The sequence below is a fragment of the Vulpes lagopus genome, chromosome 13 (assembly GCF_018345385.1).
Source record: "Vulpes lagopus strain Blue_001 chromosome 13, ASM1834538v1, whole genome shotgun sequence".
Lineage (NCBI taxonomy): Eukaryota > Metazoa > Chordata > Mammalia > Carnivora > Canidae > Vulpes > Vulpes lagopus.
This window is the reverse complement of record NC_054836.1, coordinates 6,559,930-6,573,370: the sequence shown is the minus strand read 5'-3', so window position 1 is coordinate 6,573,370 and position 13,441 is coordinate 6,559,930. Positions and strand designations below refer to the sequence as shown.

The 13,441-nt window shown below is 54.1% G+C and overlaps 1 protein-coding gene across 2 annotated transcripts in view; it reads left to right on the top strand.

The window, feature by feature from the left end:
• The window catches only part of PLXNA4 (plexin A4), a 428,345-nt gene extending 414,931 nt beyond the window's left edge, over positions 1–13,414 (top strand). The window contains exons 31-32 of one of the 2 annotated variants that reach the window (XM_041727610.1): positions 4,095–4,245; positions 6,310–13,414. In XM_041727610.1, the coding sequence (XP_041583544.1) occupies positions 4,095–4,245; positions 6,310–6,405 (247 nt within the window). In that variant the 3' untranslated portion in view covers positions 6,406–13,414. Of the gene's footprint in view, positions 1–2,006; positions 2,144–4,094; positions 4,246–6,309 lie in introns of those variants that run through there. The other variant, XM_041727611.1, reaches the window with a different exon arrangement.
• The last annotated feature ends 27 nt before the right edge of the window (positions 13,415–13,441 follow it).

Sequence of the window (13,441 nt, the reverse complement as noted above, 5' to 3'; positions counted from 1 at the left end):
GTTTGGCGCCTGCCTTTGGCCCAGGGCGCAATCCTGGAGACCCGGGATCGAATCCCACGTCGGGCTCCCAGTGCATGGAGCCTGCTTCTCCCTCTGCCTGTGTCTCTGCCTCTCTCTCTCTCTCTCTGTGACTATCATAAAAAAAAAAAAAAAAAAAGGTTAAGAATTTTGAATATTTAAAAATGCCCCCTAAGGAAGCCATCCATTCAAAATATAAAACTGTGACGGTTCACCCTGGGAGCAGTATTGGAATACAGACATTTCATTAACTTATTCATCAATCCGTGGGTCAAACATTTATGGTCTCCATCAAGAGTATATGGGGCACGTGGGATATATTACACTGGATCCTTCCCTTGTGGCTCCTGTGGTCTAGGAAGACACGGACAGGCATTCAACAAGCCCCAGGAGCTGTAATAGTGCAGCTGGGAGAGTAAGAGCCTGATTCTGCTGGGCCGGGAGAGGTCAGCGAACAGTTCTCAGAGGAAAAGACTTTTGTACAGGGCCTTGCAAGCCAAGTGTCTGTATATCAGAACATCAGGCTCTAAGCATTTTTCATGTCTATGCCTTCATCCTTGAGGTTGTCTGAAGAGATGACAAAACTTTGTTCTTCTAAGAGTTCAGGGCATTGGAGACCACTTTCGTGATCACTGGAGCTGTCATAATGGCAGAGATGAGACACCCGCCATCACATACTGGGCCCATCCCCTAGAAGCCCAGTTCACAAATGCAGAAAATTCAGCATTCTAGGACCCTGCCTTCATAGCAGCTCCCCAAAGACCCACAAGGGTACTGGCGTCCCATCTGGTATGAGCAAACCCAGCAAAGAATGCTAGGTAGGGCCAGTGGTGGAACTCAGACATCCTCAGCAAGTGTGGTCTTGGCCAGCCTGCCAGGTCCTGGCCAGCCAGAGGGGGTTCTTGGGGGCCTTTCAGAGCATCAGTCCCTTCTGAAGGGGCTCACCTGCAGGCGAATCCCCTGGGAGGAAGTTCAAGTACAGGAGCCCAAGCTGACCTTTCCCTTCCTCACTGCATAGCCTGCTGATAAGAACACTTGTTTGAAGTTCATTAACGGGGCATAATTGCATTCTTCACAATCAATAAGCCTTCTCGGTGGCGGTGGCGGGGCCCAGCACAAAGGCCAGCCCAGCGGGAGCTGAGAAGGAAGCAATCACCCACACAGCCAGGGAATCCAGGGTGAGGTCATTATCAGGCTCAAGGGGTGCTGGCAAGGCCAGAGGGTGGGACACAGCCCTGGAGGGGAGTGAGGAGAGGTCAAGGCAGGGTCAGCATGCCCTGTCAGGTGGATGGGCCCAGCTAGGACCGGGCAGGGCTGGGGACAAGAACCAGGCAGAGCGTCAGCCAGACCCAAGACCCACACTCATCCAGGAAATTGAGCCTTCCATGGCCATGCAGCTCAGCTAATCAGAACTTGCCGAAGATGAGGACATGTGCCTGGTGCATTCATGAGCAAGTGTGTGACCACAGACGTGTGCTGGTCCAATCCAGCGGCCTCTGCACGGAGACAGCAGAGGAGAGACTGGGCTGCTCCATGTGGACATGAATGGTAGCATAATGCAAAGCACATCCGGGTGAGCCACCACCCATTTCTTCAGATGAAAAGGTTGGAAGCCCTGCCCTCTCCCCCCTCCACCCGAACCCCTTCCTCCCTTTCTTTCTCACACACAGACACACTTTCTATATATTCTCTTTGGAGAAATGGACCAGGCATCTAGCACACACCAAGGCAAGCCTTGTTGAAGGGACAGAGTGCTGGGCACCTGCTATTTCCAGTGGAGACAGTGGTCCCTCACCTGGGCTCTCGTGCACCCCAGGGAGCTAAATACCACAGGAGGAAAAAAAGCCTGATGGCCCATTCGCATACCCGTGAGAGGTGTCACGGACAGGCAACGGAAATGGCAGGAGTCTTTGCCTGTGATGACAGTCATGTCCTGTGAGTGAGGACCTGGGTGTTTCATCCTGTTCAGTCTGTCTGCCTGTCCACAGGTGACAGAGTGTCACTGTCAGGAGGGAGCTCTGGACACAGGTGTGTTAGCAGAGACGCGCTGGGCCACTGGCCGTGGAGAAGCCAGGAAGATCATCGGTTCATGGTCTTCGCCAACGTGACCTGACCACACAGCCCTCTAGCCGACCAGTGCATCGAGACAGTGGCACACATCTCCTCGGGAGGGGACAAGGTTGGGAGCCACCACCAAAACCCCTGGGTCTCCACTATAAAATGAAACGTTGGCATTTACTGCCCTCCAGAAATAGTGCCAATGAATCGAGTCTCTCGCCGGAACATTTATACCTGGAATGTCATTAAATCACCCAGGACCCAGAGGACGCTGAGGCTGTCGAGGGGTGGGTTGCAGGCCGGGAAGAGAACAGGCTCTTCTGGGATGGCGCGAAGGAGCCATAAGGCAACAGGACAGGGAACCAGGCGGAGGTGGGGGTGGCTCTAAACCTGAGGGGGACAGGGGGACAGGGGACCAGCCATGACCCCGCCCTGGATGAAGGTTGTGAAGGATGATGTCCGCATGGGCTGGGGGCAGGACGGCCTTGTCTGCGGCCCCAAGCGCCTCCGAGAAAGGCCATCTCATTAAGCTCTTGTCCCTGGGCCCAGACCTCCTGCCAAAAGGCAATCAGCTCAACAAAGCAGTTGGCCAGTGTGTCTGTGTGTAGCCGGGCTTCTGAGGTCAGAGGAGGCGCCCCCTGACCAGCCCCTTCCTTTGCCAGAGCGCACAGATTTCATCTCCTTCCCTCTGCCTCCCTCGGAAAGTTTCCAGAATGAACGCCAGGTCTGCAGACGCAGCAAGGCTATGGCTCGGGGCAGCGCAGCCACCACGGCCCTCGTCGGCCCAGGAAGGCTCTGGCAGCAAATTGAACTGTCATTCAGTTGCAGACCCTCAAGCTTGATGGCTAGAGGAACACGCAAGTGCCACCTCTCCAGCTTGTCACCCACTCCTGGGCAGAGAGGGGGATAGAAGGGGGGATGGCACAGGACTTAGGCATCCCTGGGTGGTACCCTGAGATGTGCAGACTGGGAATGGCACAGGGCCGAGGGGCCAGGCTGAGACGGCACCAGAGCCTCCGAGGATGCCACACACACTCGCCCAATCAAGCCTTGAGTTCTGGGAATCCCCAGGGCTGGCACTTGCACTTACACCGGTGAGCCAGTGCCTCTCCTAAAACGGTGTGTCCTCGATGCCTCCCTCACCTTGGCCTATCCCCACTCCGCCACCGTCCCACCACCCTCCTCTGTTCCAGGTTCTCAGGCATGCCCTTCCCTGCTCTGAGGGCTGAGGCATTCAGTGCAGGCTGAGCTGGGGTGATCAGGACTCCGGTGTGGGGGGCGGTTCCCCGGATGCCCTGATGTCTCTCCCGGCTTTTGTAGGCTCCAGGCCCATTGGTGTGGCCCACCCCCAGCAAGCGCCCAGGAAGGGGGCCTGGGTGTCTCTGGGGCTCTGGGGCCTTTCCGTTCCTCATTAGGACCCTGCACAACTCCCCTCTGGTGGAGGAGTTGGGGTTCGCTGCATATAATGTCAACTTGCAGAAATTAAAAATGTAAATGCTGGCGTCTAATTAACCAGTTGACAGCAGTGCACAGCTGCAAGTGACAGTGACTGATTGCCTTCTGCCAGCCTCTCTCCCCACGCAGCCCCCCTGCCGCCCCCGCTTCGCCCAGGGAGCCCCCTGAGAGGGGAGGGCATCGAGGCAGAGCAATCGCTTGGAAGCCCAGTAGAGCCCCTGGAGGGCACCTCTTGCGTTTGTGGGAGGAGGAGTGACAAAGACAGAAGAGCTAGACCGGGCGCCCTTTGGGGGCTGGGGGCCAGGCTGAGGCAGGGGATGGCTCCTCCTTACTCCTGCTCCCACCCCGGTCCTCCCCTGACCACTTCGGAGCCACATCCTCCCCCTGCACCCCGAGCTGTACAGGGCCAGCCCAGAAGCGCAGGTGGGAGAGGGCCCGCCGTGGTCCCCAGGGGGTGGTGCCAGCCATCCGCCGGCCCCCGACATCGTGCCAGGAGTTTCAATCTGCCCGGTCCTCTGTCCGCACGGCTCCAGCTCTTTCTTCCCCTCCGCCTTCCCTGGCAGGTATTACTCGGACATCGGGAAGATGCCGGCCATCAGCGACCAGGACATGAACGCGTACCTGGCTGAGCAGTCCCGGATGCACATGAACGAGTTCAACGCCATGAGCGCGCTCTCGGAGATCTTCTCCTACGTGGGCAAGTACAGCGAGGAGGTGAGCCCACCCTGCTTGGCACCTGCTGGGAAGGACGGGGCAGAGATGAACAGTCGCTGCCTGTGTAGCAGCCTCTGCACAGGAGCCCCGGGCACGAACCCCAGACAACCCCCCGCCTCTGCTGGGGAAGCTGTCCCACCCTTGGACTTGGCGGCTGCGCTCCACAGACTGGGACCATAGAAACCTTCCGTTCTGCAAATTCTACATTCATCCCCATTCTCAGATATTTAGATAAAGTAGCTATTTCTTTCTCTCTCTCTTTTCTTTTTTTAAATTCTTACTTCTTCCCTGCTTGTCCCTCTTTTATTTTTCTCTTTTCTCTCCCTGATCTAACTGTCTTTAAGCAAGCAGTTTCCCACTCCCATGGTAGGCTGCATGGGAATGGTATGTGGGAGAGGGAGGGGAGAGGAGGGGAGAGGAGGGTCAGGACAGAATAGATACAGAACAGAGTTCCCCAGACGGAAAAGAAAGCAGACGCTGCCTTTTTCCTGGCCAGTACAGAGGTGCTTATGGGAGGGTCCTAATTCATGCAGGCTTAGCCCAAGTGGGTTCAGAATCCAGGCTCCCTGTGTCTGAGTGGCAGCATAACCACCTTCCCCTGTAGTGGGAGGTAGTGACAGGAGCTGGAGCCGGTGCCCCCCGTTCTCTGCCTCCTCCCCGCTCATCACTGAGAGGGTCTAGGAGCCCCAGGCCACGGAAGAGGCCCCAGCAGGCTGTGAGCAGCATAATGCTGCAAGCCTCCAGTGAAGGGGAAGCCAGCTGTGGGTCCCATAGGGGAGGGACCGAGATGCCAGCCTGCAGGCCGGTGCTGGTCCTGGGCAAGGCTGTCACCTGCCCGTGGCCACATGAGAGAAGTAAGGATGATGCGGGATGTGCCAGGGCAGGAGTACAGCTGCCTCATCTTGCAAGCACTGCCCTTTAGTCTACAAGGACACTCGTCTACTCTTGGTGTAAAAATGCCCCATCCTCATGAAATACTAGCGCCAGGAACTGGTGGTTCTAGGCCAGCTAAGAGGTCGGCAACTCCACCTTGGTCTCCCCACTTAAAAATACACTAAGTGGGCCAGGAAATCCAGAGCTCTGGGAGCCTCCTCTGGAGCCTTCAGCCTCCTCTCTGGCTCCTCTGCCTCCCTACCCCTCAGCCCCAGCGCCAGGAGATGCCACACCTGCGTGTCAGGTGCCCCTCGTGGAGCAAACTTCAGGGAAGGGCGCTTGCATGTGTTAGGTGACCTTGTCCTCTCCAAGGGAGCCACCCACACAGGGACCAGGAGTTCCCCCATTATACAGATGAGGCAATGAGTGTTCAGAGAAGTGATGTGTTTTTCCCCAGATCACCCAGCTAGACACTGGTAGATCTGTTATTCAGCCTCACGTCTCCTGAGTCTGAGTCAGCTTCTCACTTATTTTTTATCGCGTCCTCACTGCCATTCTTCTCTACCAACCATCTGATCCCAGAAAAGGCTTTGGCAGATGTTATCATTCACTGCTAGTGACCAGGAAAACATGAGATATCCCCCTTGGAAGGATATTTGTTTGTTGACACGCAAGCAAAGCCAAATGACTTTCTAAATGTGGGATCAGGGGGCCTCAGGGAGCTGATGGGGAAGATACTCCTTTTTAGGAAGGAGGGGTGGGATTTCTTAATATCTATGAAAGCACATTCCCCAGAGACACCAGGCACCACACTTTACGTGGGGGTAGGCCCGTGTGTTTGTTAACCTGCAGGGACCTGGTACATCTCTGAACAGGTGTCTCCTGCCCACTGCCAGCTGTCTTACGTGGGCAGCAGAGCGCATGCATTTATTCAGACATGTTGATGAATGTGCTGACTCCCTGTGCTCACTGACACAGGGGTACCCACCTGCTGCACCCCACCCCCGAGTGCCCCTGCACCTCTCCATCCCTGTTAGCCAGGCTGCCTGCTGACCCAGAGACTTCACGTGTGCAACTTCGTGTGCACGTGGCTTTCCAAGCCTGACCCCACTCGCCCTGTCTGTGCACACCCTAAGAACACAGACCCGTATGCACAAACTAGTAACCTCCCCGTTCTTGGCCCTTCAACAGATCCTCGGACCTCTGGACCATGACGACCAGTGCGGAAAGCAGAAACTGGCCTACAAACTAGAACAAGTCATAACCCTCATGAGCTTAGACAGCTGAGAACCGTCCTTCCAGGGCCCCTGGGGGGAGGGACACACCAAGCCGTGCCTCAGTCTAGATTATCATCTTTACCAAGTGCAAGTTCCGACTGGCGTCAGCAGCATCCCCTGAACAGCGCTGTCTCTCTCTCCGCCTCTTTCTGTCTCTCTCTCCTCCCTGCATCCCTTCTCTCTCAGTTGCTCTGCCAACATGATCCAACCAAGCCACCACCCCTCAGTGAGTCCAGGATGGCCAGGCTCACGCGGGGACCTGGCCAGAAGGTATCAGAGGGGCTCTCTTTCCTGGCCGACTCCCAGGCATCAGCAGAGGGGGCCCAAAGATGGAGGAGGAGCCATGGAGAGAGAGAGGACGCTCCTGCGTTGCTACTCCACCTTCCACACTGGGCCAAACCTTGGTCTAGGGAAGAGGCAATGAGCTCAGTATTACCTTCACTGGGAAGACATCACCTGGCTCTCTCCCTTCCTAAATGCCTATCTCCAGGGGGTCCACCAGGGTCTGAGCCCAGTGGAGTAGGGATTAAGGGGGTGGGGAAGGAGTAGAGAGGTGCTTTTCAAGCTGCCTCTCACTTCTTGGGTTGGCATTCAGAGGCCGCCTTGTCCCCTTCTAGTCTTCTTGGAGCCCTTCCAAGTGCTCTTAGGGACCTACCCGCCCTGTCCCCTCCCCTGCCTGTGGAAAGCCAGACAGGAGAAGCAGCGGTTGCATTCCACTGTGGAGACCCTCCTAACCTTCTAGTCTGGCTCATAGCAGCAGAAATGTAACATGGAGGGGGAGAAAGGGAAAGAGGGTCGCATCCACCCTGGGCAGAATCGGTTGTTTTCCATTCATCCCCAAATGCAAATGAAGCACGTCCATAGTCATAGGCTCATCCGTTGCCGGATCCTTGATGCTATCTAGAGAAAGCACCTACCTGCATCCTCCTTGCTCGGCACTCATCAGGGGACAATGTAAAATGCAGAGTACATCCAGGAGATTCTACCTCCAGCCGCCTTTATTGGCTCCGTCCCCACCCCCCTTCCTGAGAACTCTATAGAAGCTTGGGGCAAAGAGCTGAGGCCCTGGCCCCCTGCAGAGCCTGGTGCCACTGCTATGCAGAAGACATTGTCACTGGACTGTCCAGACCTACTTGGCAATGACTCCCTCACCACCTGCTGTCTCTTCGGTCACTGCCCTTCCTCACCTCCTCCCTAGTCATCATGGAGAGAACCACGCTCAAGCACAGCCTCATGGAAACAAACCAAAATGCCAGCCAAACTCAGTCCCCAGCTCGCCGTGTCCAGGAGGGACCTAGGACTCAAGTGGAAGGAGCTGGCCAACAATGAGAGAAGAGACATACAATGGACCTCGGCCCTGGCATCTGTTTCTCCATCTGTCCTTCCATCTCTGATCTCTCATTTCAGCCTGTCAGGCAAACGTGTGCTCGGACACGGGTGAGCAGGGGCCGTGGTAAGAGACGGTCTAATGTAGGGTCATGGAAACCTTAATCTTGAAGGGACTTTAGATGCCATCTGGCCCAGTTTCCCACCATAAGCAAGAGACTGTCTTAGCAGTCCTGCTGGCTAATTATACCCCACTCTGGGAGACAAGGAGAAGCATCACCTAAAGTGTGGTTGCAAGTCAGGGTTCCGGTCTTGCCTTCACTCCCTGAGCATCAGACATCAGTCTCTGTCATCCATTCACAATGAGCCCCAGGTGAAAATGGGAAGGAACCACTTCATCTCCAGCAAAGTTCATGGAGCACCCTGTACTTTTAAGAACTCTGGCCCCTTTGGATATGAGTGTGTGTGTGTGTGAGTGTGTGCGCATGTGTGTGCATGTGAGTGTGTCTGCTCTAGGAGCAGGCAGAGAGAGCTCGAAAGGATTTCTTGTCCTATGGAGGGGACTCTGAGGTGTTTCTCTTCTCCATCCTTGCTCATTCATTCTGCAGCTTCAGGATATTTCAACACTAGCTTTCTGTGCTGAGTGCTGGTGGGTGGAAGAAGAGTCACCGGTCAGTAGGAAACCAGGGTGCTCAGTGGCCGAAGGAGGCCTGGACTGCCCTGGAGGTGGAGGTGACCCACAGCAGGGCATCATGTGGCATGAAGGAGAGGACAAACGGGGACAAAACACGAGTAGCTAACAATGGAAAGAGGAGAATGGGGGAAAGATGTACGTTGTGGGGGGAAAAGATAACCAAAGGTTTTGGCAAATGAAGTGCCAGGTGAAGAAGCACGGGCTTTCTGCCCTGGACCATTTCATTTCCTCCCAGGAAGCCACGGGCCCTGGCCAGAGAGGAAGCATGTGAGAGCGGGCGGGTGGGCAGAGGAGGCACGGTGGCCAGAAGATGTATTTGCACACGTGAGGGGTTGGGGAGGAGAGAGACACAAACATATTTAACACAGATTCGCTGAGTGGAAACGGAGTGTGTGTGTGTGTGTGAGCGCATGTATGAGTGAGTGTGTTTGATTTATTTTTTAAGTTTTGCACAGTTAGGAAAACAAATTAGCAGGCAGAAAAGAAGACTGTTATCATGGTTCTGCTGAAGCTTTTATTTTTTACCGGATTATTATTGTTATTGTTATTGTTCCTTCGTCGGTACAGAACCCCCCTCCCCAACCCGCCCCTGCCCCGGGTTTTGTCACAAGAGAAGCTTCAAACACCTCAGAGAAAGCTCGATGTCGGGAAGAGAGAGGACAGGACAGTGTCCTGGCTCTCCTCCTTCCTCCTGGAGGCAGGTTGTTTGCTGAAGTCTCTGCGGCCTGCTTGGGCTGGAGAAACAGGAGAGGACCACCCGGAGCTGCTACCCATCTTGTCCGCAAAAATTCTCTTTCCCTTTTCTGTTTGTTTCTCTTTCCTTTCTCTGTTCCTTTTACAATTTTTTTTCCATTTGGATTCATGCGCACATGTGATACATTTCCAAGTAAAGACAAGGCAGCGTTGTCGGAAAGCTGTCCTTGGCTCCCATGGTCTTTCCAGAATATCCCCTGGAGACCCCCAATCTCCTCCTGGCAAGCCAGAGACCCCCAGAGCTGCCCCTGGAGGGGGGCATGCAGACCAGCACCCCACAGAGAAGGGAGCTGGACCAACTGGCCCCAGGAAAGGAAGGTCCCCTCGAGGCCACCCCCATGACTATGAATTTGCAGGGTCATGACTCTGTTTAAGGTGGAATCTTTATCTAGGTTCTTGGGTCCCAGGCAGAGAGAAAGGGAAGAAAGGCCCATCTTCTCTCACCTTCCCCTCCAACCGCCTCCTGCACCCTCCCGCCCTTGAGACCACCAGGGTCCAGGCAGTGCCGGGAGATCACACAGTCAGAAAAACAGACCTCGGTTAGATGGGGACTTTGAACGTAGGAGGGAGATGGGCTGACGCCGAGGTGCTGGAAGGCGGACACCTTTATGGGGTCCTGAATTCAAAAGGACGGATGGAGAGAAGCTGAGACAGGTGACTGCGGGCAGGTCATTCCTCTCAGGAGAGGTGTCTCCCCAGGGCTGGGCTCTGTCATCCTTTGTCCCTCCTTGTACGGAGAGACGCCGGCCTCTCTTGGTACCTGCAAATAGGGCCACTAAGTGCAGATGGCTACTGTGTCACTTAATTCCTCAGGAAAATACTTTTTCTTGCCTTCTTTCAATGTGGTTTTAATTCGGGGACTGAGGACAGCCTGAGTGTGCACAGGCCAACGTAGGTTCAAACCCCTGGGACATGCACACCCAGAGTCGGCTCTAGAGCCTCCCTCTTGTGAGCCAGTGGGTGGACAGGTTGGGCCGAGATGCCTGAGCCAGGCTAGGGTCAGAGAGAGAAGTCCTCTTCAGTCATCCCAAAGTGAAGCAGACTGTCCAGAGCTGTGCCAGGCAGGAGTGGGAGCCGCTGACAGGTAAGGCCGCTGACCTTGGCCACTCAGGCCTGGTTCTCAACACCCCCAGCCCTAGGCTAATGTCAAGGTAGTGTCCCAGTACCCCCATTCCCCGCGTCTGAGGCCCTCTGCTTGTGTTCCCCTTGCATGTCTGGCTTCTGAGAGTGTCCCTCCCCCCGCAGAGGCAAGTGCACCCCCTTGTCCCCATTGCCCGCAGCTCTGCCCCAAGGCTGCGGACCTCCTGGCACAGGAGCCTCAGACCTCACAACCCACCCCCCCTCCCAGGGCAAGCCCCTGCCACCATTCCCAGCACTGCCTCCCTGAGTGATTGGGGGTCCCCAGTCCCACCTGGGCCATGGGGGTCCCCCATCAGAGGAGCCACAAGCAATGATTTCTCAAGCAACCTCCACCCCCCAGATGCCAAGTCCTGCTGATGTTTCCAGAACCCAAAACAACCACTCGCTTTGACCTAACAGGCAAAGCCCTGTTTTCCATCTGTCTCCATTCTCAGGAATGAGGCGACATTCTTTGGGCTTCAAGGATGTGAAGTCAAATACTTAACCTCGTGAGGGTTAAAGTGAATTATTCTTAATCAAGAGCAAACATTCCCACCTCTCAGAGAGCAAGGAGGGAGGGGAAGAGGCAGGGAGGCTCTGCAGGCCCAGAGACACCCCCTCCGCGGTCCTTGCAGGAATGGGCCGCCCCAACAGGTGGTCCTGGCATGGGTCCGAAAGGCCTCTGAGAGGCATGTCTAGGCATGAACAACCTCCAGGTACCAGAGTCCCTGGAAGAAGACCCTGCCCCAGGTGGATCCAGGCTCCTTCCTGGCCTTTCCTCTCGCTCCTAGTTCATGTCAAGGACCACCTGTAAGCCCTGCATGCTTCCCGTCAGCATCCAGGACAGGTGACGGAGAGCCCCTGACCCTGCAGCCCCGCCTTTTTTTTTTAACCTGTATGTGAACTGTCTATTTGGGGTCTGAGGTCATTTGGTTTTTGTTTGTGTATGTTAAGCGTCGGAAATTAAGGAGGGAGCCCAGGTGTGGGTGTAAAGTCCAAACTGCTAGAATGGAGAAACAAAACTCTTCACCTGTGACCTGAGAGGGATGAGAAGAGCCTGGGGGCTGGGGCTGGGGGGCTCCCCCTGTTGTTAAAAAATGGGTCAGGATATTCCCCGGATGTGGACGTGCCTGGGGAAGCAGCCTCCATGGCTGCTAATATTCTCGGTGCTTCCTGGGCACCTGGGATGGCTGGAGCCTGTGATGCCAGGCCTTCCCCTCCTGCCTCCTGCCACCTCGCCCCAACAGGTGCCACAGGAGAGACAGCTCCAGAGAGAGGCTGGGAAACCATGAGCCTCCATCCTCATGGTGCTCTGAGAGTGGCAAAGCCCTCCACTGGAAAACTTAGAAAAAGACCCCCCATCCACAAAGGAATCTCTGTAGTAAAAGTTTTGGACTTTCAAGAGAAACTTTTTTTTTAAACTACAAGTCTTTGCTCCCTGATAAAATTGTTTGTTTTTTTAATTTGGGGAATATCCAACTTTATAAAATATAGAGGATTTTTTGGTTGTAAAAGTAATGCATACTCATCAAAGTCCCAATTAAATTCCATGAGTAGACTGGTGACTACCCCAGCTCAGCAAAGCTGAATGAAACAAAATCCCTAAATGAAATTATTTAAGAGGTTTCTGTCTTCATTGGCAGAGATAGTGAGCAGGGTGTGGGGTGGGGGATGCTCTTGGTCAGGTGTGTCCCACCCCCCTTCCTCCTTACCCCCTTTCACTTTGTCCAGTCTTGGCTCTCTGGACCGCCCCTGGTGTGGCTGAGCCCCCTGCAGTCCCCCACCAGCTTTCCTCAGACCGAGGGGTCACCCCGTTGGGGATGGGCCATGGAGGGACCAAGCACCCTCCCCTGAGAGTGCAAACGCTCATGGCAAATAGACAACAGGTTCTATGCAGTTCATCTTCTACCATTTTTTTTAAAACAGGAATTAGAACATCTTTTGTTAGTATCTTTGATCTTATGAGTCAAGCACATTTTGGAAGAGCTCCCTTCCAAGAGTGGAATTCAAAACAGAGGATACAGTTAAAGAGCAATGCAAAGGACACTTCACCAAGCGAGACCGCTCACCCAATAGGACCCCTGGATGCGGCTCAGGCCTGTGACCAAGATGCGACACGTGTCTCTTGTGTTGTCCTGCCTCCTCCCTTCCCCAGCGTTCTCCCCAGCTGTTGGCTCGTTAAACCTTCCGTTCTTTAAAAAGAAAAGCTAGTTTACCTCAAAGATTCTTGTTTCCATTTGGAAACTAATGACTTTGTGTTTTAGAGTAGATGACCCTCCCCTCCATCACCCCCTGCCTGGGGCTGGTGTCCCTGAGGCCTGAAGGCCTTGCCTAGTCATGTGTTGGCAATGCCGACCAAGAACAAGACCCCAAGGCCCCAGAGACAGGAAGGATTGGGTGTAGCTGGCTTCCTCCCCACCTTAGCCGGTAAGGACCAGCCCGTCTCTTCCATCAGGGTCCTGCCGAGTAGTTACCATAGTAACCAGCAATGCCAGGGTACCACCAACAGAGACCTGCTCATGAGTGAGCTGTGAGCCCGGGCAGAGGGGGGAAGCTGGCCTGATCACATGACCCAGAGTCAAGTCAAAGACTAGAGGGAAGAGGAGAAACAGGGTAGGATGAGTGGGTGGTTTGAGGAACAGCAGAGGCCTTCAAGTCTTGGAGAGAGGCCGCTGAAGGGGGTAGGGCAGGTGGGTCCTGCTCCGGTCACCCCCTTCCAGCTCCACCCCAGTTTCGCTTCCATAAAGTTCCCACCTTGAACACTGACACTTTGTTAGAACAAAGCAAAACATATCTTTAGACAACAGTGTTATAATGAGCCTCAAAGATAGGTGGATGGAATCGATTAGAGGAAGAGGGTCTTCTGGTTTTGATTTTTAAAAAAGAGTATCCTAGTAAGATTAAGAAAAAAAGGATTTAAAAAAAATAAAGTTTTTAAAAAGGAAACCTATGCTATTTAAATTGGAGCCCAGTTGTAACTTGGTAAAGGCAAGCTTCTGTACCTTTGTTATAATTAATTGTATACCTGTGTATGTAAATATAAGGCATTCCTATTTTGCAGTTCAGAACAAAAAAAAAACCTATTTGTAATATAGAATAAAGTTTATTAAAAAATAATAAAAATGCAGTTTTGGGATTTTGGTCTTTTCTCAAG